The sequence below is a fragment of the Loxodonta africana genome, chromosome 24 (assembly GCF_030014295.1).
Source record: "Loxodonta africana isolate mLoxAfr1 chromosome 24, mLoxAfr1.hap2, whole genome shotgun sequence".
Classification (NCBI taxonomy): Eukaryota; Metazoa; Chordata; class Mammalia; order Proboscidea; family Elephantidae; genus Loxodonta; species Loxodonta africana.
In genome coordinates this window covers 63,563,768-63,589,784 of record NC_087365.1, presented here as the reverse complement: position 1 = coordinate 63,589,784, position 26,017 = coordinate 63,563,768, and the positions used below count along the sequence as shown (strand labels likewise).

Here is a 26,017-nt window from a genome sequence, read left to right as displayed (position 1 = left end):
TTATCCATTCAGCCACATCAAGTAAGTGCCCACTGTGTACAAAGTGCTGTGTCAGACAGTTCAGTGGGGACTTCTGCATACAGGCCATCTTCAAGGTGACAATCGAGAGAGGCCACCCCACACAGAACACACAGGAGGCACGAAGCACATCCGAAGAGAGAGACCAAAGGAGGACAGAATATGTGCCATGGCTGGAAGGAGGGAGGAAGTGATTCAAGTGTGAACACTGGTGTGGATGAACAGAGCAAACTGTGAGCCTGAGGCTGTGAGGGATGCTTCCAAGCGTTTTTGGTAGAGCATTAGGCTCAAAACACACTAAGTGTGTTCCAGAAGACAGCAGCTGCAGAGTAAGCAGGCAAGAAGCACTTAGCAATGGCCCAGTACACAGTAGGTGCTGAACAAATGGTGATCATAACCTGGCGGCTACTCTTCTCGACAGGATGGAAACATCGCTACAGACAGACCAAACAGCATTCTGTGAGAGTCTGTGTGTGTGTATGTGTGTGAAAGTGACCATGTGTACGTGACTGTGACAGCTGGTATGTGTGCGTGACAGCCTGTGTGTACACGCATCTGTGTCTGTACGTGTACATCTGTATGTGCATCTAAGTGTCAGTCTGTACTTAAGTGTCCATGTCTATGTGCATGTGTACAGGTCTGTGTGCACCTGCGTGTGCAAGTGTGTCAGTGCACGTCTCATGCAAATCTGTGTGTACGTGCTGGTCTGTGTGTGTGCGTCTGTGTGTTTGTGTGTGCATGCACTCACGTGTGAGAGGCTGTGTGCATGTGTACGAGTTGGTGTGTACGTGTAGGTCTGTGCGTGTACGTGTAGGTCTGTGTGTGTACGTGTAGGTCTGTGTGTGTGTGCGCATGTGTCTGTGTGTGTGAGTGCATGTGTCACGTGAGTCTGTGTACATGCCGGTCTGTGTCTGTGTGTGTGAGTGCATGTGTCACGTGAGTCTGTGTGTGAAAACACTTGGGAGCATCCCTACAGCCTCCATCTCATGGGACCTGGGTCTGTTCTGCTCATCACCACATGCCACCTCTCCCATTTGAACCACTTCCCCTTTTCCAGCTACAGCACGTGTTCTATCTTCCTTTCTCTCTCTTTCCTTCTGACTTCCCTTCACGTCTCCTGCTCCATACGTGGTGGCGGTCAGTCTATACATGGTGACGGTCAGTGCTCAGCTCTCTTTTGCCTGAGTTCACCCTGTGGCGGCCTCTCTCCACAGTCACCTTGAAGACTGCAGCAGTTCCCCCACTGAGCGGTCTAACAGCACTTTGTACACAGTGGGCGCCTACTTGATGTGGCTGGCTGGATGCATGCAGCTTCACTGGCTCCTTCTGTGTTTGTCAAGCACTCTGATGCCAGACCCCTATGCTGGGCGGCAGAGACAGACACCGGCGACATGGAAACAGTTGTCACAGCAGTACTCCATGTGTTCAAAATGTTAAGGGAAGACATGCAAGACAGAAAAGAGACCAAAACTGAGAAACGCCCTGAGTGAGAATAACGACAAAGTAGACACCGCAGATGAAGATACCAATGGAAACGATGCAAAATGAAACAGAGAGAAAAAACATGGACAGAGCATTTCTGAGCTGTATGAGCAAACATCACATTCAATGGTAAGGGGCTGGGTGCTTCCTGCCAAGATCAGGGGCCAGGCTGGGGTATTGCACTGGAGGTTCTAGCCAGGGCAATTAGGCAAGAAATAAAAGGTATCCCGGCTGGAAAGGAAGAAGCAAAACTATCGTAGAATACAAACCAACAAAACAACATACAAAAATCAATTCTATTTCTATCCGCTAGCAATGAAAAATCTGAAAATGAAATTAAGAAAAATAATTCTATTTACAAGAACACCAACAATAAAAGACTTAGAAATAAATTTAACAAAAGAAGTGCAAGGCTTGTACACTGAAAACCATAACACATCGCTAAAAGAAATTTTAAAAGATCTCAATAAATGGAAAGACGTCCCATGTCCGTGGATCAGAAACAGTACTGCTGAGATGGCCATACTCACCAAGCTGACCCCCAGATTCAGTGCCATCTCTATCAGAATCCTAGCTGGCTTTTTTAGAGACTGACAGGCTGAATCTGAGGCTCACATGGAAATGCAAGAATCAAGCATAATCAAAACACTCTTGAAAGAACAAAACTGGAAGACTCACACGTTTCAAAGCTCACTGCAGAGCTCCAGTAACCAGAAGACTACGTACGGTTCTGGCTTAAGAACAGACAGACCAACGGAAAAGAAAGTATAGAAATAAACCCTTACATTATGGTCAACTGATTCTCTACAAAGATGCCAAGACCATTCAGTGAGGAAAGAATGTTCTCTTCAACACATGAGGCTAGGACAACTGGATATCCGCATGCAAAGAAGGAAGTGAAGCCCCTACCTCGTACCAGCTGCATATAATTAACGCAAAATGGGTCAAAGACCTAAATCAAAGTACTAAAACTGTAAATTCTTAGGAAGTAGAAGAAAAGCTTTGTGACCTTAGGTTAGAAAAGGTTTCTTAGCTATGACACCAAAAAAGCACAAGCAACAATAAAAAACTGGAGTATATCAAAATTAAAAACAACAGTGTTAAGAACAATACAATCAAGAAAATGAAAAGCAAACCCACAGAATGGGAGAAAATATTTGCAAAGCATATATTTTATAAAGGGCTTGTATCCAGAATATACATAAAGAACTTTTAAAACTCAACACAACTCAATAATAAAACAATAAATAGACAAAATAATAAAAAGACAAGTAACTCAATTTAAAAATGGCCAAAGGATCTTAATACATTCATGCTACAACATAGCTAAAGGTTGAATACATTATGCTGGGTGAAATAAGGCTGTCACAGAAGACCACAGATTACATGATCCATTTATACAGAATCTGCAGAAAAGGCAACCTATAGAGAAATAGAACAGCGGCTGTCTAGGACCGGGGGGCGGGGAGTAGAGATTAATGGGTGTGAGGTACCTTTTTAGGGTGAGGAAACGTTCTAAAATCAGACTGTGGTGACGATTACGGAACTCTGTGAACACACTAAAAGCCACAGGGCTGTCTCCTTGATGTGGGGGAATTGTATGAACGCTAATTTTATCTTAAAAGAACTTAAAAAATTAAACAGAAAGAGAATAATTTTAAAAATGAACAGAGCATTGGTAAGTTGTGAGACCATTTCAAGTGGCCTAATGAATGTGTAATTGTACCGGAAGGGGCAGGGAGGGCAAGAAAAATATTTGAGGAAACAATGGTCCAAATTTTTCCAATTTGATGAAACTTAGAAGCTCATCAAACCCAAAGCACGAGAAACATGAAAACCACACTGAGGCAGTCCTCCTTAAACTGCTCAGAACCAGGGAAAATCTTCAAAGCAGCCAGGAATACAAACAAAAAAGATACATCATGTCAGAGGAACCAAGAAGAGGACAACAGCACGTTTCTCGTTGGAAAAACACGCCGAGAGGACAGTAGAGCAGTATCGTTACAGTAACGGAAGAAAAAACCGTCAGCCTACAAGTCCGTACCGTGAAAATGCCTTTCAAACACAAAGACCTGCTCCACAGAAAATGGTTAAGAAAGTCCTTCAGGCAGAAGGAAAGTGACACCAGAAGAGAACCCTGGCCCTATGCCAAGGGATGAAGAACATTAGCACGGTAAGGATACAGGTGAAAGGGTGGGCAAACAAAAGGGTGAATTCAGATGTTAAAGTGCAGAGGGACAAGTAACGTGAGGCCCTGCACCTAAGATTAAAAACCCACAACTGCTCATGCTCAGAAAGGAGCCACACAGGACCCAGCAACGCCCCACGGGAGGAAACGCGGAGGTGCTGGGCAAGGGGAGGTTCAGACAACCGGGCAAGATGAAGCGGCTTCACAGCCAGTACACAGCTCAGGCTGCAGGAAGAAGAGTCACAGGGGAGGTAACGGTACTCCGTCCGTGCTGAGGCCACCTGGGACCCCACGTGTGGCTCAGGACACAGCTGGGGCTGCTGGGAAAACAGCAGTCGGACTGCGGCAGGAGGAGGGAGGAGGAGGCACAGGAGTGTGGGACTGAATCCCAACCACAGAGGCACAGGGTAAAGCAAAAGGGCCTGCTCTGCAGGACCCTTCCTAACAGAAGCAGCCTTGGGCGTCCCCACAGATCAGTGTAAAGCAGCATTTCCCCAAGGCAGAGCCGCCTGGGCCGAGCTCCCAGGAGATGGGGAGCCTGCCCAGAGACACCTGCTGAGTGAATGATCCTGTGGAGGAGGGCAGGAGAGGGGACCAGAGCCCTCCCATTAGGCTACATGGTCTCCAAAGCCTTTACTAGCCATATCAAAAAAAAACCCAAACCTGTTGCCATTGACTCGATTCCAACCCATAGCAACCCTATAAGACAGAGTAGAACTGCCCCATAGGGTTTCCAAGAAGCTGCTCGTGGATTTGCCAACCTTTTGGTTAACAGTTATATCACTTAACCACTGCACCACGAGGGGTACAGGCCTACAGAAAAAGTTAAAAAACAGGAAGATGGAAGAAGTCATAAGACATTTCAGGTATGTCATCTCTGCTGGTGCAGGGCCACCAGCCACATATCTGGGGAAAAGGACGTCCAGCCACCACATGTTCGGGGTCCTGACCCATAAGGGCTGGCAGGGGAGCGGACCCAATGTCACAGGAGAAGCACCTGTGGTGCCCCTTCCCACACACGTCTGCCGCATGCAGGGGACTGAGTCCGGCCTGGCATGTGACCTTACCTGGATCCACTGCTCACGGTTGATCTCCACGCCATTGGCCCGCAGAGAGGTGATAGCACGGTCAATGATCTTCTCCACCATCTGTGTGTTCCCGTTGGCCTCCTCTAGCTTGGCAGCTGTGATCCAGATGTGCCGGTCTGTAGGGATGTTCTCCCGGGCTTTATTTAGGACCTTGCGGGCATTTTCATAGGTCTCGAGCCTCGCCAGAGCAAGCCAGAGCTACAGAGAAGATATCAGAAAGTGACGTAACAATGTGGTCAGACCAGTGCTTACAGCAGCCTGCTGGGCAGAGGGTGGGCCACCAATGGGCCACATACCTGTGTGGCCCTCAGGAAGCTGCACAGGCATGAACTGAGCCTTTGACTGTGACTACCTACTCACCCTTCTGCTGACTGGGTAAACACGGAAAAAGCTGATGGACTGTCAGCCAAATGTTCCAAACACTGGGTAAAGGTAGAGTGCAGCCCCAGACCAGGTGTAAGCGCCAGGCCCATAGCGGGTATTGGGATGTGAGATGAATAGTACATAGTTGCTGTCCTCCCTCAAAAAGGACAGAGACCTGACACCCCAGAACTGTTGATTCTGTAACATTCCATCACCAAAACATGTGTATGGACTCTTCATGTTTATGTAAATAAATTAAGATTAGTTTTGTTTAGAGAATTTCACAATGCCCCTTTGGATAATTAAAGACATACTGGGTGTCACAAAAGCAAAACTAAAGATCACGGCACAGAACACTGAAAGCTGAAAGGCTTACAGTTAAAGAAATCCTAGCAGCTTAGAGGCAGAGAGCTGACCTCATGCTGGGCTGGGAGGAAGACACACCAGAGCTCACTACCACAAACCTGGGACTGAGCTAGGAGGGGCGGCCCTGTAGAAGGCAGCCCAGCACAGGATCCCGCGGTGCAGGGGCCAAGGGAGACTTTGTCCCGCACTTTCACGGAAGCCAGGCTTATGCCAGGTGATCACTATCTATGCCCGTGACTTGACAGCATCATGCCCCTGAAGGTCACAGACCCACATGTCACCGCCCCTACCATTTCGTGCTGAGGCACAGCCCCCACGAGTCATAGCCCCCTTCGCATTATGGCCTGCCCCCACGAGGTCATCATACCTGGCGGTGCCCCAACTCACCTCTACACTGGTAGGACAGCACTCCACGGCACGGCTAAGCATGATCCTGGCATCTTCCGGCTCCTCCAGCTCCACGGCAGCCTTCCACAAACGGACTGAGTTTGGAACATGCTCCAGGGCTGGGAAAGATCAAATGAGAAACCAAGTGAGGGGAAACCGGAAGCGGAGGAAAGCATGCCTGCCCGTTGAGAAGCTACTGCACGGGGTGAAGGGGACATGCCCCTGGGAAGAGAAACAGGGACCTACAGTTGGACAGGAACAAATGATGAACACAGGACATCTGTGGTGCCTGAAGCAAGGAGACAATCAAAGGTAGGGGATGTGGGAATACGTCCAAAGGGTGCAAGGTGCGTGTGGAAGCAAAGGTGAGCCTCAGAAACATGGTGCCAAGTGCCAGGAGCCAGTCATAATAGGGCTCCACCCAGAACAGGTGAAACCATCTCAGTGAAAGAGCCAAAAAAAGCACTTCTGGAGGTGGGGGCGGGAGCAGGGCTGGCCACGGAGATCATAGGCACCTTTCTGGGGGAGGGACATGTTTTCTGCCTCCATAGAGGTGTGGTTACATTTGTCAAAACATCCAACTGCACACTCAGGAGCTGTATAAACTATACCCTAGGGAGGTCAGGGATTGCAATGTGCTGAAACGACCACAGAGTAGGGCTGCTTTGTCTGCTGCCCACAAGGTCTAGGAGCTTTAGAGCAGCAGAGGACACAGTGTGATCAGTCCACGTGTCTGAAGACAGGAAGGAGCCCTGAGGATGCCCTCCAACCCTGGAAAAGAGCATTCTATGAAGCAGAAATGTGGCCACGCCCGAGGTCAGCTGCCCCCGTGGCCCCAGCATCCTGGTGGGAACACCACTCTGCACACGCGGGGTCGTCCTGCTCCTGCCCTTGCAGGTGGGGACACACCTGTGACAGCCGAGACGACCACACATCGGGACCAGAGCACATGGTCCCTGTGTAGAAGCACCTTGACCTGAACTAGAGTTAACACCAAGCCTCACGCTGATCACAGTGAGCAAGCACCATCCTAGCAGTGTTGAGCGGAAAGAGCCAAAGGCCAGCACCCCGGGGCCACGCTAAATGACTGGGATGCCCCGACCTGACAGCTCAGTTCACGGGGCACTCACCAGGCCATATGTGAGCCAAGAATGCCACCCCACATCCCTGGAAGGCCCCTCCCCATGGTTGAGCTGGGGACGGCCAAGCACCCATGGTGCCCAAGGACCTGGCCATTCTCAGGCTCAAACCTGCCCTCAAGCCCACACTATCAACAGGCATCGCCCATCTCCCAACACAGGACGGTGGCAGCAGCAGTGGTAGGGACAGCTCTGCCTACCTGCCAGGTGCACCAGAGCTGGCACGGCAGCACAAATCACTGATGGAGATGGCCAACCCCATTGCTGTTGATTCCAACGCACAGCAACCCCACAGGGTTTCCAAGGCTGTGAATCTTTACGGAAGCAGGCTGCCACATCTTTCTCCCACAGAGCCACCGGTCGTTTTGAACCACCGGCTCTTCAGTTCACAGCTGAGCACTTTAACCACTGGGCCACCAGGGCCCCTGTTGGAGGTGGCTGCTGCTTTAATTTTCAAACATCAGATCCTTCATGAATTCACCAGTAGCCAAACGCAGCTACATCTGGCTCTGCCTAAAGCACGGGGGAAAATGCTGCTTCTGAAAACACTCTGCGATCAGGGGCAGCCCAGGCCAAGACCAGGAGCAGCGGCAGAGCTCCTCTGACCACACCTCTGGCCCCTCCAGGTCCTCTCCACCTGAGCTCAGTGCCCTGCTTGATGGGAGAGAGTCTGGAAGCCCTCACTCCAGGCATCCAAGACACCACGCCCACAGCCCACCTCCAGTGGCCTTGGTACCACCCGTGGGTCTGCAGCGCCACGCACACATGCCCCTCCGCAAAGCTGATGCCAGCTGGACATGCACCCACATGGTCTGTGGTGAGCAGGGGAGTGGCCACAAAAGACATCCATCACCATCCTTCACTGTGGCAGGGGGAGCTCGGCAGAGCCTTTCCAAATAAACAACGCTAATAACTCAGAGTCAATGTGTTTTTCATCAGAGAACAAGCTTCCTGGCAAAGAACTGAAGGTCTACAAACCAACATGGTGCAGACTTTCTGCTCGTGACCTCACCAGACACGGGCAGCCAGGCTACAACCAGGAAATCAGATCTGATAAAAGCAAATAGACACACCACACAGGCAGATACAAACGTACACACACACAAATGTGCACGTGCCCATACAAGCCCAGGGAGAGCCGGCAAGCACAGATCACAGATGAGATTTCATCTGTCCTCTACTGAAGGCAGATAGTAACCATCAGAAACTATACTCACTAAGAAGTCTTCTACCGAATAGCTCCTCCCATACCTGCTCCTACCGTTACAAACCTCTGTCTAGCGTCTCACTAAAACACAGATCTTAAAACACAAGAGATGGAAACCTCTTGCGGAAAATGGCCCTTAAGCCCACAAACTACACCATATTTTTCACGGGCTGCAAGTTCAGGCAGAGTAAGTAGTCTGCACAGGCCTCTGCCAGCATCTGCTCTGGACTGAAGTTCAAAAGCAGCACCCACCCTACGGCTCTGAGAAGGGAGAAGCAGCACCCACCCTACGGCTCTGAGAAGGGAGAAGTAGCACCCACCCTACGGCTCTGAGAAGGGAGAAGTAGCACCCACCCTACGGCTCTGAGAAGGGAGAAGTAGCACCCATCCTATGGCTCTGAGAAGAGAGAAACACTGCTTCTTTTATTAATTCCATAGTAATGAACAAAATCATTAACCATCCACAAAAGTTCTACCCTGGACAACTCCTGGGTGGAATCAGCTTTCCTGGCACATAAACCACCGTCCACATGCTCAGCAATCGCAGGCCAGAAGTGAACACTAGCATGCTCAGAGTGCCAAACAAGAAGGGAGGGCACCCCCAAACAGGTCGCCTCGCGGGCGTTTGTCAGGTTAGCCTCGTCAACCTGTATGAAGACGTTTAGCTCACACACTGCTCTGGAGTGGCCCCACGACTGGTGGAGACTGAAAACCAGGGCACAAGAGCCACATGGTGGCTCACCCTCACGTCAGATGGATGGCTGTGTGCCAGGCACTGGCATAGCTCCAACCTTCACTACTCGGCCTCACAGCCTGAGGAGCAGGCTCTGTCCTTGTCTTGCAGGTAAAGAAAATGTGGACCACAGAGTAGCCGCAGGGTTCATTCAAGGTGACATGCTACGGATAGGCAGGATGACCCCTTAGCCTGAGCATCTGACTTGGAGTAGGAATCCCACCACCAAGTGTTGCTCCCTCCGAGAAGTATACACAGGCAGAAGGAGCTGGACTGGCAGAAGGGTTGAGCCACATCCCACAATCTAGACTATCTCACCAGGACACCACACAAATGCAAGATGTCACTAATAGCAGAAATTGTGTACTCTCTGCTCAATTTTTTGGTAAACCTAAAAGCAGAAAAGCTGCTTTCCAAGAGCAAGGGTGCCAGGAATGGAAGCAGCAGCACCTCCTGTGTGGGGACAAAGGCCCCAGGTGTGCCTGCAACCTAAGGCGCCACGTGGGGGCTCACCTTTCCGAAGAACCCGCTTCTTCGCACGAATATCTGTTTCCAGCTCTGCTGCTCTGATATAAATCCGAACAGACTGTGGGAGGTGACGGACTGCCTGGGCCACCACAGCCTTGGCCGTGTCTCCAGGCTGCAACCTGGCTGCTTCTAGCCAGACATCTTCACTCTGGGGCACAGGAAGTGAGCAGTCAGGGCTCCAGGCTCATGGTGGAGCTGTCAGCACCCCACAAGTGCACCCAAACCCCGGAAGGCAGGATCTGGGGTTTCACATTCAGACGAACGTCAGTTATCCTGGCCTCAGACGTGCCTGCACCAGAGACTCTCCCTAAAATGCCAACGCAGGGATGGTGCCACAGGGTTTCCACATCCAAGTGGGAAGAAGAACACAGACTGCCCTGCAGCACACGTCACTCCACAGACAGACGGGGGCTTAGGCAGGGCAACCCCGCCTGTGTCTGCCTGGGAAAAAAGCTTAATTCCTACTGTCCCGGGCCCTTTTTACTATCAGGAATATCCTGATCTGAACAACTGGGCATACATACAGTATATGCTTACATTATGTCAGTATCCATACTATATAGCACATAAAGCATACTTTCAGGGTTTTACAGTATTTGGCAATATTCTGCTAATAGCATCATTAGCCTTGAGCTTTGCTATGTTAGGTAAGGTGGAAGAGCTGACTAATTTCATTCTTTCTAGACAAAAATAGCATTCGATTATTTCCTAAGTGGTTAGTAAAAGATAAGCAGTGGAAGAAGGGAGCAGGCTGACTCATTAGGGGGAGAGGAAATGGGAGTATGCAGTAAGCTGTATATAAGTTTTTGAGAGACTGACTTGATTTGTAAACTTTCACTTAAAGCACAATAAAAATTATTAAAAAAAAAAAAGATAAGCAGGACCTGCTCTCCCAACATTCTCACATCCTCCCTGCCTTTCCAACTGTCTTCGAACTCCAGCCCCTGAAGGCACACAGGATCCTGGTAAGGGTCTCTCTGTGGTGCTCTTTCCCTATGCCCCCAAGGCCACGTCTCCTCCGGGCCAGCAGCCGTCCGTGTCCTTACCTTGGGGCACATCTCTGTCCCCTTCATGATGAGGTTCCGTGCCACCTGCAGCTTCCCGGTGACTTCCTCCAGGCGGGCTGAAGCAATCCAGGCCGGCGGGTGATGGGGGTTGGTCTCCCGCACAGACTTGAGCAGCAGTCGTGCCTTCTTGATATCACTGACATCAAGGGGCACACAGCTCAAGTCCCCGCAAGGGAGGGAGTGTCCATGACCCAGAGAGAAGCACCCACTGTGCAAATACAGCCCCAAGTGACAGAAACTAGCCTATATCCGGGTCAGCTGCGTTCCCAGCTGCTCAGTGGCCAAGCAGACACCTCCTAAGCATGCAACTGCGTAAGAGGGCGTGTGGCACCACCAGCCAGCTGCCCCCAGCGCAGCACAGCACAGATTCGGAATGTCGTGTGTGAAACAATTCATGTCATAGCAAATGGGCAGAGATCTCTTATATTAAAAACCTAAATATTCCACTACACGTTTTCTTACAACATACACAGAATATTCTGGCTGTGTATTTTTCAAAAGACTCAAAGCATTCTGGGCACCCCGAGCCCCCCAAGCACTCACTTGATGTCCCCGCCATGTGTGGGGATCATAGAATTCAAGTCCGTCAGGTAGCCTTTGGGGTCGACCACGGTCTGCCCACTCACCGAGTCAGATACCTGGTGGGACAGGTCACGCTGAATCAGCTGGACGCCACCAGGAATGCCCAGAAGAAAGTGCACGGTGGCGCCCAGGAGACACTCCACAGCCCTGACCCCCGGTGGGGACAGAAACTTTGGAAGGAGGAAAACAGCATAACTCTGAGAACAGCATGTGAGGACAGTGAGCAAAGACCTACACTAAGGAACAAAACCGTAGAAGTCTGAAAGAAAAACCTAGGTCCGTCAAACATAACGTACCACACAAATGCGAGATGTCACTAATAGGAAAAATTGTGTGTAGGGGGCAAGGGGGCCCACCGGAACTTGCTGTACTGTCTGCTCAATTTTTTGGTAAAGCTAAAACTGCTTTAAAAAATAAAGTGTATTTTTAAAAAAACACAAACACAAGAAAAAACTTATTTCATCTCGTCATTTCTACCTTGAGTTTGTTCTACAAAGTGTTAATACATGTGCCTGCATTATAGCGTTAAGTATATAATTCACAACAATATGCCCACAATTTTTTTTACTGCTTGGGCATATAATTACAATAACTGATTCCAAGGTCTAGTGCTTTTAATCTTTATTCCGCCTGGAACTCACGTTAGTGGATCTCAAATTTTAGTGCGTATTAAGAGTCCCCTGGGAGCCCTGGTAGCACAGTGGTTAAGAGCTCAGCTACTAACCAAAAGGTCAGCAGTTCAAATCTACCAGCTGCTCCTCGGAAACCCAATGGGGCAGTTCTATTCTATACCATAGGGTCGCTGAGTCAGAATCAACTTGACGGTAATGGGCTTCTTTGTTTAGAGTCCCCTATGGGGTTCTGACACCTCACTAGGCCCAGCACAGAGCCCCCAGCTCAACAGTCATGCTGCTGCTCAGGTTGGGGTGGGCCTGAGAACATGCGTTTCTAACAGGCCTGGTCCACAGGTGAAAATACTGGGGTGAAGCACAAGTCAGAAACCCAATTTGAAATCTCTCCAAAGGCTACCCAACGGTCTTAACTTTAATGAATAATCCACTTCTTCCGTAGTAATTGTAAACACCCCTTCACCATGCCCTAGACCCTGCATATAGCCCTACTTCTGGATCCTCTCTGTTCTTTCTACCTATCTTTCTCTATGTCCCTTTCAAAGAACTTCATAATTTAATTATTAGCTATTTAAAATGTTTTACATTCTAATATCGTTAATGTGCCCCTGCTGACTCTTCAAAAATTTCTTCCAGGCCAATCCTGCATAGTGAGTTTTCCAGATAAACTACAGAACCCAATTTAGAAGAAAATTCTCTGCTGGTATTTTTATCGAGTTCACACTGAATGTATGGATTTATCTAGGAAGAAATAATCATAACTTTACAATATCGTCTCCTTTTAAGTAAAAATGTTTTATCTTTCCATTTATTCAAAATTTTTTATGCCCTTGTTGTTGCTGTTCTTGTTGTTAGGTGCCATGGAGTCAGTTCCAACTCACAGCAGCCCTATGCACAACAGAACGAAACGCTGCCCAGTCCTGTGCCAACCCTACAATCATTGTTACGCTTACGTCCATTGTTGCAGCCACTGTGTCAACCCACCTCGTTGAGGGTCTTCCTCTTTTCTGCTGACCTGTACTTTGCCAAGCATGATGTCCTTCTCCAGGAACTGATCCCTCCTGACAAGATGTCCAAAGTATGTAAGGCGCGGTCTCGCCATCCTTGCCTCTAAGGAGCATTCTGGCTGCACTTCTTCCAAGACAGATTTGATCGTTCTTCTGGCAGTCCATGGTATATTCAATATTCTTCACCAACACCACAATTCAAACACATCAATTCTTCTTTGGTCTTCTTTATTCATTGTTCAGCTTTCACACGTGTATGATGTGACTGAAAATACCATGGCTCGGGTCAGGCGCACCTTAGTCTTCAAGGTGACATCTTTGCTTTTTAACACTTTAAAGAGGTCCTTCGCGGCAGATTTACCCAATGCGATGCGTCTTTTGATTTCTTGACTGCTGCCTTCACGTGGATCCAAGTAAGATGAAATCCTTGACAACTTCAACCTTTCCTCCGTGATTATCATGATGTGGCTTACTGACCCAGTTGTGAGGATTTTTGTTTTCTTTATGTTGAGGTGTAATCCACACTGAAGGCTGTGGTCTTTGATCTTCATTAGTGAGTGCTTCAAATCCTCTTCACTTTCAGCAAGCAATACTGTGTCATCTGCATAATGCAGGTTGTTAATGAGTCTTCCTCCAATCCTGATGCCCCGTTCTTCTTCATATGGTCCAGCTTCTCAGATTATTTGCTCAGCATACAGACTGAATAGGTATGATGAAAGGATACAACCCTGAAACACCTTTCCCGACTTTAAACCACACAGTATTCCCTCGTTCTGTCCAAACAACTGCCTCTTGATCTATGTACACATTCCTCATGAGCACAATCAAGTGTTCTAGAATTTCCATTCTTTGCAATAGTATCCCTAATTCATCATGACCCACACAGTCAAATGCGTTTGCGTAGTCAATGAAACACAGGTAAACATCCTTCTGGTATTATCTGCTTCCAGCCAGGATCTATCTGACATCAGCAATGATATCCCTCGTTCCACATCCTCTTCTGAATCTGGTCTGAATTTCTGGCAGTTCCCTGTCGATATACTGCTGCAGCCACTTTTGAATGATCTTCAGCAAAATTTTGCTTGCGTGTGAAATTAAAACATAGTGTTCGATAATTTCCGCATTTGTTTGGATCACCTTTCTTGAGAATAGGCATAAATATGGATCTTTTCCAGCCAGTTGGCCAGGAAGCTGTCTTCCGTATTTCTTGGCATAGATGAGCGAGCACTTACAATGCTGCATCCGTTTGTTGAAAACATCTCAACTGGTATTCCATCAATTCCTGGCGCCTTGTTTTTCGCCAATGCCCTCAGTGGAGACTGAATTTCTCCCTTCAGTACCATCCATTCCTGATCATGTGTTACCTCTTGAAATGGTTGAACATCTACTAATTCTTGGTATAATGACTCTGTGTATTCCTTCCATCTTGTTTTGATGCCTCTTGCATCATTCAATATTTTCCCCATAGAATCCTTCACTATTACAACTCGAGACTTAAATTTTTCCTTCAGTTCTTTCAGCTTGAGAAAAGCCGAGCGTATTCTTCCCTTTTGGTTTTCTATCTCCAGCTCTTTGCATGTGTCACTATAATACTTTACTTTGTCTTTTTGAGCTGCCCTTTGAAATCTTCTCTTCAGTTCTTTTACTTCATCATTTGTTCCTTTTTCTTTAGCTGCTTGGCATCTGAGAGCACGTTTGAGAGTCCTGTGACATCCATCTTGGTCTTTTCTTTACTTCCTGTCTTTTCAACAATCTCTTGCTTTCTTCAAGTATGATGTCCTTCCACAGCTCATCTAGTCTTCGGTCATTAGTGTTTAATGCATCAAATCTATTCTTGAGATGGTCTCTAAATTCAGGTGGAATATACTAAAGGTCGTATTTTGGCTCTCATGGACTTGCTCCGATTTTCTTCAGTTTCAGCTTGAGCTTGCATGTGAGCAATTGATGGTCTGTTCCACAGTCAGCCCCTGGCCTTGTTCTGACTGATGATACTGAGCTTTTCTATCATCTCTTTCCACAGATGTAGTTGATTTGATTCCTGCATGTTCCATCTGGTGAGGTCCATGTGTATAGTCACCATTTATGTTGGTGAAAAAAGGTATTTGCAGTGAAGAAGTTGTTGGTCTTGCAAAATTCTATCATTCAATCTCCGGCATTGCTTCTATCACCAAGGCCATATTTTCCAACTACCGATCCTTCTTCGTTTTCAACTTTTGCATTTCAATCACCAATAATTACCAACGCATCCTGATTGCATGTCTGATCAATTTCAGACTGAAGAAGCTGACAAAAATCTTCAATTTCTTCATCTTTGGCCTTACTGGTTGGCGGGTAAATTTGAATAATAGGCATATTAACTGGTCTTCCTTGTAGGAATAGGGATATTATTGTGTTTCAGGATAGATCTTGAAATTTTTTTTTTCCACTTTATCTTATAGTTTAGTCATGTCGGCTACCTGAAATCCATCTTTGAATAGTGTCGTCAATGCATAACGAGACATATACCACGTGACAATCGTTGTGTTAACCCAAACTTTGAGGAAAACATTTCTGTTTCTAGATTGAAGAGAGGAAAGTGATGAGAGATTAAGTAATTTATCCAAGGTGGCACAACTGAAACAATTAACCATGAGATTCTAATTGATCTATATTATACAATGATAACAATAACGACAACAGTAACAACTAACTTGAAATGTTATTTCTGATGATGAATGCAACACCATTCCTCTTCAAGCTGTCATTCCCAGCATAGTAGACTATACGATTGTCCTATTCAAAATGGCCAATACCAGTCCATTTCAGCTCACTAATGCCTAGAATATTGATGTTTATGCGTTCCATTTCTTTTTTGACAATTTCCAATTTTCCTAGATTCATACTTCGTACATTCCAGGTTCTGATTATTAATGGATGTTCGCAGCTGTTTCTTCTCATTTTGAGTCGTGCCACATCAGCAAATCAAGGTTCTGAAATCTTGACTCCATCCACGTCATTAAGGTCGACTCTACTTTAAGGAGGCAGCTCTTCCTCAGTCGTCTTTTGAGTGCCTTCCAACCTGGGAGGCTCATCTTCTGGCACTATATCAGAAAATGTTCTGCTGCTATTCATAAGGTTTTCACTGTCTAAATTCTTTTCAGAAGTAGATTGCCAGGTCCTTCTTCCTAGTCTATCTTAGTCTGGAAGCTCAGCTGAAACCTGTCCTCCATGGGTGACCCTGCTGGTGTTTGAACACCGGTGCCATAGCTTCCAGCATCACAGCAACAGGCAAGCCCCCACAGTACGATGAACTGACAGACACGTGCCCTTAGACTTATAAAATTTTCTTCATATACATACTAGGTACTTTGATGTTTTGCTACTTTACGCTCAAGGTCTTGTCTTTTACGTCATATTCTCTCTCGTTATTGTTTGTATATGGGAAAAACACTGATTTATACAGTTATTAACTTTGTAACCTACCACATCACTAAGTTATCTTATTCCAACTTTTATTTATCTGATTCTCTTGGGGTTTCCTAGTAAACAAAAATGGTAGGCTGTTTCCTCTCTCACAATTCACAATAAACTATTACCTCAAACAGCAAACTGCAACCTGTATCAAAGAATTACACGCAGAATCTTACTCTGAAGGAAAAAAAACGAGAAAAGCTGTTTAGTTTTCAATAACGGTTCTCCCTAGGTAATGGGGTTATGGAGGATTTTCACTTTCTACTCTTCCCGTTTCTGCTTTGAGTTTGTTTTTTTTTTTTTTTTAAACGAAAAGTGCATATACTAGCTTTGTAATAAAAAACGCTACTACCACTTCCAGAAAAAGGGCACATGCCACGGGACTCACCTGGCTCAGCCTCATGTCCATAAGCGTGTTCCTAGCTTGGCCGATCTTCCTCATATCCAGCTCACCTGTGCCAGGAGTCATCAATCCTGGCGTCATTCCACCTGGGTATGGGGTGTTCAATCCACCAGGGTAGGGTGTGTTAAGACCTCCAAATTGCTGGGCAGACAAGAGTACAATGCTAAGCATACTCCCTGAGGACAAGCCCACCCTCTCTGAGGCCACAATGTAAGCCTGTCATGCAGACTTGCCACAGCAAGGCCACTGATTTGAGATGCACAGATCCAACCCCACCACGCCCAGCATCCTCAGCCACCAGAAGAGAGAAGCCCACTTCCCTCCTTTCGGATGCTCACAGTTTGTCGGGGATCCACTGAAGTGTGGTTCTCTCCAGTCTGCAAATGCTTGGCGAAGAAGCTATCGGGAACAGGGGTCAGCTTCTCATAACGCGGGTTCCGCTGGCGCTTGTTCCGGGCATCTCCCACCTCAGGGATGCTCAGCCACTCTTCTTCCGTGACCTCTGCCAGTTTCCGCTGAAGACATTGCCCCAAGAACATTACCTCTCTGGCCGAATGTCACGAGTGCAGGTAGGACTAGACTCTCCCCCCACCAGCCCCCAAATCATCATGCTTTAAAAAAGGATTTTGTCACAGAAGTGATTTTCTACTTAGAAGAAACAATTTCCTGGGTCGGCTCTACTTCACTGAATTGTAAATTAATCTGTCAAAGCCAAGAGGATACCGTTTGGGAGAACATAAATACGGACAGAGATAAAGCGACTGAGAAAACAGTTTCACTTGTCCCACCTTTTCTGCTGGGACAGGAAAGCTATATATATGTATATAATTGAGTATACTGAAGCAGAGCCTTTCTTCCACCTGTTACTCTATGAATTAAATAAAGAGCAGAGTTAATAAAGTTTGCTCATGTCTAGGCCAGAAGAGTCCAGTTCTCTGCTGGTTGAGTTATCTCCACAGAAACGGTCTTCCACCTGCTCACCTTCAGATCTGAGAACTGCTGCTGGATTTTGGGACGTTCCATACGGTATTTCTCAATTTCCTCCTTTTCCCTTTGCTCCCTGGGAAGTACAGCACATGTGTGCGTTAGGGAGAGGATGCATAGCTCCTGCTGGGAGTAGTCCTATCTCCAGCCAAACCCCACTTGCACAGACGTGCTGCAGCACTGAGGTGTGGGATGTGCTTTCTCGAAAAACACAACCACCTGCCCTGAGGACTTAAGTGTTCACTTGCCATCTTCAGTTAACTGCCAGATTACTTACCACAGATTACTCAACGTCATTATGTCCATTTCAAAGATGGTGACATATAGTCAAAGTAACCTACCCAAAATTCTGCCTACTTCTGGAAAGCCAGGCTCAGAATTCTGAAGGCCTCTCCTCCAGTCCCTGGGCCCTGCAGCTGCTCTGCCACAGCCTGGCATTTATCCACACAGGCAGCTACACACTAAGCCCCAGGTGAGCTCACAGCTGAGCACACACACATACCATTCTTGCAACTTTTCTCTAAGTCTGAAGTTAAGTCCAAATAAAGTGCTTGGAAAAAGTGGAATAGACACAAAAGTGAAGGGCAGTGATTTATTTTACCTTCTTTCTTTTCTTCTTTCATCCATCCTCTTATCCAGAGCTGCATAAATAGCATCTGCTTCCTCATCATCTTTTTCATAGGGTCCACTTGAGAAGAGGCTCCCAGCATAGCCATTAAACTGAAATCCAAAAAATGCATTCCTGGGGTCAGCTTTTCCCCCAACACAAACCCACCAGCAGAAACAGTGAGGCTCTAGTTGTAAAACACTTGCTAAATAATCTTTCACCAGACAAATCCAAAATGAGGGAAAGTCTATAAAATAATCAGTACTCAGCCAGTCAGGATCACAAGACTGAGGCCCCGCCCCAGGTGGAGACCAAGGAGACATGTGGCCTAAATCCAGCATGAAATCTGGGCAGGTCCTGGACCAGGAAAAGGGACATTCTTGAAAACCATAAAATTCAACTAACATTGGTCTACAGCTCAGTACTGTGTGGATGTTAACTTCCTGGTTTCAGTAACTGCAGCAAGGCGACATAAGATGTCAACATCAGGTAAAGCTCAGAGAAGGGTATACAGAAACTCTCTGCACTATTTCTTTGTAAAGTTTCCTGCAAGTCTAAAATTATTTTAAAATAAAAGGCTTAAAAAACTAAAATACTTTCTTCTCACTGAGGAAAGGTGCCACCTGTTGGAACACACCTAAACAAAACCTCATCAAAGGCTGGTGCCCAATCGGCTCAGAGGTGAGCATGAAAGCAAAAGAAGCACGTCACCCCCACTCCACTTCCCTAGATCCAATCACTAACGTGCAGCCAAGGTGCCAGTGACTACCCATGAAGAAGTCTCTTCTGAAGAGATCGGAGTGTGCTTTTAGGCATAGCTCTGCTGCCCCCTCACACACTGCCAAAGATGCCTGTGAGGAGCTGAAATATTAATGTATGAGTCACTCTGAACCCCACATCACAGACACCACAGCACACAGTCAAGAAACTGGCCACCCCTAGGAAAGCAAGGCTGGGCATGCAGGTTTAAATCACTCCCTACTCCCTGAGCCCTTGTGGTAAGCCAATAAAGCGGTTTCTGATCATGGATTGGCTTCCTAGGTAAGCAGCTCACAGGATTCAGATCTCGACGTCAGTTATCAGGGTAACTTTCTAAACTAGGATGGGCCACAGAGCAATGCTGTAGTGAGGCCTGCACCTAAGCCAGACAGCACGGTGCTACCTGGAGGGCGACTGGCCACCTGTGAGGCTGTGGGTCCAGCCACACCTCTGTAAGCAGCTTTCCCTGAAGGATTCCCTCTGTTACGTCACCACATGCCTCAAGGCCTATCACCTCCCCAGGGCCTTCACAGGATGCAGAGCAACAGGACGGTGCAAGACCCTCCCAGCAACTTCAGATAAAAACAGGAGCTTTAAGTAGTTCTCTTCTTTTCCCCTTTTTAAAGGAAAATCACCAGATGATCCAACCATAGATGTGACACGGGAACAAGCCCAGGTAGTGTCCAAAGTAACACTATAAAAACCAGGTGCCAGCAGGTGGCCTGGGGACCGTCTGTGTCTCGGAGGAGGACTGCGCTCCACGGGGTTTTCAACGGCTCATTTTTCAGATGTAGGTCACCAGGCCTTTCTTCTGAGGGACCTCTGGATGAACTCCAACCTCCAACCTTTCGGTTAGCAGGTGACAACAATAATCATTAGTACCACTGAGGAACATCTAGAAAAAAATGATAGAATAATACCTAATTCAGTGGTTCTCAAAGGCCAATGCACCTAAGAATCCCCTGGAGTACTCATTAAAAATGCAGATTACAAGGCCCACCGAGGGATGCTAATTCAGTAGAACCACGGTGGTTTCCAGGGGTCCTAGTGGCACAGTGGTTAAGAGCCTGGCTGCTAACCAAATGGATGGCATTTCAAATCTAACAGCTGCTCCTTGGAACCCCTATGGGGCAGTACTACTCCGTCCGATAGGGTCGCTCTGAGTTGGAATCAACTGACAGCAATTGGTTTGGTTTTGGGTTTCTTTAAGGGTAGTTTCCAAGAATTCATTCATTCATTCAGCAAATTTCTAACAAGCTTTGTTCCTGGGGCTGAGGGTGCGGTAATGAACAAAGAGTCCCTTGCCCTCCTGGAGCTTACATTCTAGTGGAATCTGGATTTTTCAGAAGCTAGGTAAGTGTTTTCCTGATCATATGCTACCTCCTGAAATGGCTGAACATCGACCAATTCTTTTTGGTACAGTGACTCTGTGTATTCCTTCCATCTTCTTTTGATGCTTCCTGCATCACTGAATATTTTACCCAATATTACTAGGGGTTTGAATTTTTTCTTCAGTTCTTTCAGCTTGAGAAATGCCAGGCATGTTCTTCCCTTTTGGTTTTCTAACTCCAGGTCTTTGCACATTTCATTACAACACTTTGTCTTCTTGAGCTGCCCTCTGAAATTTTCTGTCCAGCTATTTTACTTAGACTTTTCTCTCTTTCCTGTCTTTTTAATGACCTTCTTTGCTCTCTTCATATATGACGTCCTTGGCGTCTTTCCACAACTCGTCTGGTCTTTGGTCATTAGTGTTCAATGCGCCAAATCTATTCTTGAGATGGTCTCTAAACTCAGGTTGGATATACTCAAGATCATACTTTGGCTCTCATGGACTTGTTCTAATTTTCATCTGCTTCAACTTGAACTTACATACGAGCAACTGATAGTCTGTTCTGAAGTCAGCCCCTGGTTTTTTTCTGACTGAAGACACTGAGCTTTTCCATCTGTCTCTTTCCACAGATGTAGCTGATTTGATTCCTGTGTGCTTCATCCAGCAACGTCCACGTGTATAGTCGCCATTCACGTTGTTGAAAAAGGTATTTGCAGTGAAGCCATCATTTGTCTTGCAAAATTCTATCATTCAATCTCTGGCAACGTTTCTATCACCAAGGTCGTACTTCCCAACTACTGATCACTCCCCTTGTTTCCAACTTCCACATTCCAATCACAGTAATTCTCAATGCATCTTGATTAGATGTTTGATCAATTTCAGACCACAGAAGTTGGTAAAAATCTTCAATTTCTTCATCTTTGGCCTTAATGGTTGCTGCGCAAATTTGAATAATAGTTGTATTACCTGGTTGTCCTTTAGGCATATGGATGCTATTTTATCACTGAAACAGCACTGGTGAAAAACAAGCCTTCAGGAATTGACAGAATAACAATCCAGATGTTTCAACAAATGGATGCAATGTTGGAAGTGCTCACTCGTTCATGCCAAGAAATTTGGAAGAGAGCTACCTGGCTAACTGACTGGAAGAGATCCATATTTATGCCTATTCCAAAGAAAGGTGATCCAAAAGAATGCAGAAATTATCGAACATCATTAATATCACACACAAGTAAAATTTTGCTGAAGATCATTCAAAAGCGGTTGCAGAAGTACACTGACAGGGAACTGCCAGAAATTCAAGCCAGATTCAGAAGAGGATGCGGAACCAGGGATATCATTGCTGATGTCAGATGGATCTTGGCTGAAAGCAGAGAATACCAGAAAGGTGTTTACCTGTGTTTTATTGACTATGCAAAGGCATTCAACTGTGTGGATCTTAACAAATTATGGATGTAACGAATGGGAATTTCAGAACACTTAATTTTGCTCATGAGAAACCTGTACATAGATCAAGAGGCGGTAGTTCGAACAGAACAAGGGGATACTGCGTTGTTTAAAGTCAGGAAAGGTGTGCATCAGGGTTGTATCCGCTCACCATACTTACTTGATGTGTATGCTAAGCAAATAATCCGAGAAGCTGGACTATATAAAGAAGAATGCGGCATCAGGATTGGAGGAAGACTCATTAACAACCTGCCATATGCAGATGACCCAACCTTGCTCCCTGAAGATGAAGAGGACTTGAAGCACTTACTGATGAAAATCAAAGCCTATACCCTTCAGTACAGATTACACCTCAACATAAAGAAAACAATCCACTCCAAACCACTGCCATCGAGTCGATTCCGACCCATAGCGACCCTAGAAACAAAAAAAAAGAAAACAAAAGCCCTCACAAATGGACCGATAAGCAACATCATGATAAATGGAAAAAAGGCTGAAGTTGTCAAGGATTTCCTTTTACTTGGATCCACAATCAACACCCTTGGAAGCCACAGTCAAGAAATCAAAGGATGCACTGCACTGGGCAAATCTGCTGCAAAAGACCTCTTTGAAGTGTTCAAAAGCAAAGATGTCACTTTGAGGACTAAGGTGCACTTGACCCAAGCCATGATGTTTTCAATTGCCTCACACGCATGCAAAAGCTGAACAATGAATAAGGAAGACCGAAGAATTGATGTCTTTGAATTACGGTGCTGGTGAAGAATACTGAATATACCTCGGACTGCCAAAAGAGCAAACAAATCTGTCTTGGAAGCAGCACAGCCAGGATGCTCCTCAGAAGCAAGGATGGCAAGACTTTGTCACATATTTTGGACATGTTATCAGAAGGGATCAGTTCCTGGAGAAGGATATCATGCTTGGCAAAGTAGAGGGTCAGCAAAAAAGAAGACCCTCAAGGAGATGGACTGACATGGTGGCTGCAGCAGTGGCACAGTGTTGTTCTGTTGTAGAGTCACTATGGTGGGAAATGACTCAACAGCACCTAACAACAACAACATGCGAGTGTTTGGGATGCAGAAAAGTCCTGGGTCATTGTCATGGATTGACCCTCATCTGTCCCTCAAACATGTGTGTCAACTTGGCTAGGCCATGGTTGTCCTCCATTTTGTGTAACTATCCTGTGTATTGTAAATCCTAATCTCTGCTTGTGGTTAACAAGGCAAGACTAGGTTATGTTAAAGAGAATAAGCGTGGGATGCAACACCCTTACTCAGGTCATAGCCGTGATCCTATGTAAGGCGAGCTTTCCTGGTGTGTGGCTTACATCGCCTTCTATCTTACAAGAGATGAAAGGAGAGAGAAGCAAGCAGAGAAAGGGGACTCGATTACCACCAAGAAAGAAGAACCAGGAGCAGAGTATGTCCTTTGGACCTGCGGTCCCTGCACGGAGATCCTCCCAGACCCATGGTAAGACTGATGCCAAGACACATGTAGATTCCCAAGGAACACAAGGTCCACAAATGTTGAAACGAGGACCTCGCCCCAGAGCTGACAGAGGGAAAAAGCCTTCCTCTAGAACTGGAGCCCTAAATTCAGAAATCTAGTCTCCTGAACTGTGAAAGAAGTTCCTGTTTGTTAAAGCCAAAAAAATAGAAGCTGTCCAGCCCTTCCCTTCAGGGACTGGCCAGGGAGCCACAGAAGACACCACACATTACCTCATCATAGTTGGTGTCATTCAGGTCCTCGTCATCGTCATCTGCAGCCTGGTTTTTCTTCATCTGGTCCCCAACGGTCCTCTTGCCTGGTGGAGCATGGCGGTCATCCACAGGGTCATTCGCATCCCGGGCAGGGCCAATGTCCGACCGGGTGGTAAAACCAGTGGCACTGCAGGAGACCCCAGGACATCCATATGGATTCCACCCCCTGCCACATCTGGGTGACCCTGTTCCTGTGTTTTCCTCTCCAACCTCGACCATCGCTTAATAACACCCCTCTAACACCTCAGAAACCTCTGAAAGACCCTGGGGTGGTAAGCTAAGCATGGCCACTTGCAAACACACTGGTGTGCTCATCCCTCTAGGCAATGACCCCTCTAACCTACCCTGGGCGCCACCAAGGAGACCTCTTCTCACCCAAGTCTTCCCTGCACAGGACATCGTGGCCTCCCACCTCCCAAATTCTAGCCTCATGTTTCCAACAACCCGCTGATCATCTCCACCTCCACTCCAATCAGTCTCTCAAACCCTACTTGGCCAAGACTGCACTCCTCTCCTGCTCCAGGTACCCTAGTTCAGCTGAAGGCAGCACATGGCATCAACTCTGCCTCCCTCCCTCCCTCCTTCCCCAGCCCCATCCAATCTGCTCCAAGTTCTTTTGATTCTACATCTGAAATCTCTCCTCCTCAGATTGTATGGCCCCCAATATAGCTGGGTGCCAAGTTAGCCACCCCTGCCTGTAGCCTTCCCTTGCTCTACCCGATTCATCCAGGCTTCAACACAAGATGACATGTCACTGTCTCTCCAATGCTGACACAAGCTCTAACCTAATGTGCAATGCTCCACTGGCCCCTCCAGCTGCCTTCTACTCACTGCACATTCCACTCATATGGGACTCCATGCTGTTCCGTCTCCCTCCAAGCCACTCCTGTTTTTCACTAACCGCATACAGAATGTCAGTCTCCTCTACCCCTGCCATGTTTCTGCATCTCTAAACCTGACCCTCCTCCTAAATCTGGATCAAAGGCTTCTCAACCTGTTCCTCTTTAGGTGGTTATTTATGCAAATACCTCACCTCCCCTAGTGAAGGCAGCTCCTCTGTACAGGGGATCAACATCTGAGTCTTGCGTGTACCCCACAGATTCTTAGTACTCACAAGAGAGAAACGCAGTAGTTTTCCAAACCAAATGAATATCCAAACAAATAGGATAATGACTGCTCAGTTATTCAACAACCTAGGGTGGCCATCTGTGTTGCAGGTGTGGGAGACCAATCACAAAGTTCATAGATGCCATTCCAGCCCCTGTGGAGCTGACATTCTGAACAAGCAGCTTATGATGGCAGATACTAAAGAGAAAGAATGGAACACTAGGAGTGGCCACAACAGAGGGACCTAACCAGCCCGGGCGCTGAGGAAAGGCAAGACAAGCTGGAGGAGTGGGCCTGCCCCGTGTGGGGAAGCCGGTCCTGGAATTCCCACTACATGTCAGGGATTCATCTATCACAGCGGATCTCAAGCGGGCATTATCTATCGCCCACTGGAGAGACGCAAAAAAGGGCTCAGATATGTACCTAAACCCAGAGACACTCCACTAAGTAGTAGACAGGTTGACAGACAGGTCTGTCCTGACTCCAAAGCCCCTTGCCTCCCACAGGGCTTAGGCCAAACCACCTAGTATCTCTCAGAGCCTCATTTACTATTGTCTGTCTTCCCCGTCGCGATCCACGGGATGCCCTAGGTCCTGCTGCCTCCAGGTAGAAGTGCGGGCAGAGTCAGGGCGGGCCTCCAGCGTCGACCAGGCAAGCAGAGCCGCGGACGGAACCGGGCCGGGCCAGAGGGAGCAGCCCCTACGCCCGACCCCGGCCCGGAATCCCCTCCCGGAGCGCGCGTCCCGCCCCGCCCGCCCGGCCTCTGCTGGCCCCGCGACCCAGGCCTCACCCGCGGCCCAGCCCCGGCACATAGCCGAGCGGCGCGGGCATGCCCAGGAACGGTTTCTTCTTCTTGTTCATGGCCGCGGTAACGCCAAAGACCGGGAAGAGAAGAAGTGAGGCCGCAACCGCAGCGAAAAAGCAGAGACCCAACTGCCTGGGCGCAGGAAGAGGACGCGGCGCCACGTCACTCGCGCCCCGGAAGCAGAGTGCGCCATCCAAGCGAAGCCCCGCCCCTCAGGCTCCCCGGACGGAAGTTCCGGAAACGCTGCTTCGACGACTTCCGGTCGCGGCTGTAGCACTGGGGGGCCGGCAGGCGCTTGTGCGGGAGCGCCAGCTTGTGGCGAGGTGGGAGGTGCCCGGCCGGCCCGAGGTGTCAAAGGGCAACACCAGCCTGTGTAAACCCGCGGAACCCCAAAACTGAGCCTATGGCCTTTACACTTCCCGAGTGTTTGCTCTGTGCGGTGCCCGAGGAGACCTGCCCGAGGGCCCGGACCGTGTGGTCTCCTCCCTCTGACCCGACCCAGCAGCCCTTCCGAGTGGCCCTGGCAGGGCTGACCACCTGAGCGGGGCGTGCGCAGCTGCGCAGGGTTGTGTTGTGATGGGGACA

General features: G+C 47.6%; 1 protein-coding gene across 2 annotated transcripts in view; it reads right to left on the bottom strand.

The window, feature by feature from the left end:
• The window catches only part of PRPF6 (pre-mRNA processing factor 6), a 38,055-nt gene extending 12,451 nt beyond the window's left edge, over positions 1-25,604 (bottom strand). Inside the window, exons 1-11 of one of the 2 annotated variants that reach the window (XM_064276405.1) lie at positions 25,418-25,604; positions 23,479-23,647; positions 18,223-18,341; positions 17,619-17,697; positions 16,976-17,152; positions 16,623-16,778; positions 11,110-11,204; positions 10,546-10,702; positions 9,485-9,647; positions 5,893-6,011; positions 4,756-4,974 (exon numbers count right to left, since the gene is read on the bottom strand). In XM_064276405.1, the coding sequence (XP_064132475.1) occupies positions 4,756-4,974; positions 5,893-6,011; positions 9,485-9,647; positions 10,546-10,702; positions 11,110-11,204; positions 16,623-16,778; positions 16,976-17,152; positions 17,619-17,697; positions 18,223-18,341; positions 23,479-23,647; positions 25,418-25,488 (1,524 nt within the window). In that variant the 5' untranslated portion in view covers positions 25,489-25,604. The remainder of the gene's footprint in view (positions 1-4,755; positions 4,975-5,892; positions 6,012-9,484; positions 9,648-10,545; positions 10,703-11,109; positions 11,205-16,622; positions 16,779-16,975; positions 17,153-17,618; positions 17,698-18,222; positions 18,342-23,478; positions 23,648-25,417) is intronic. The other variant, XM_003421759.4, reaches the window with a different exon arrangement.
• Between the last annotated feature and the right edge of the window lie 413 nt (positions 25,605-26,017).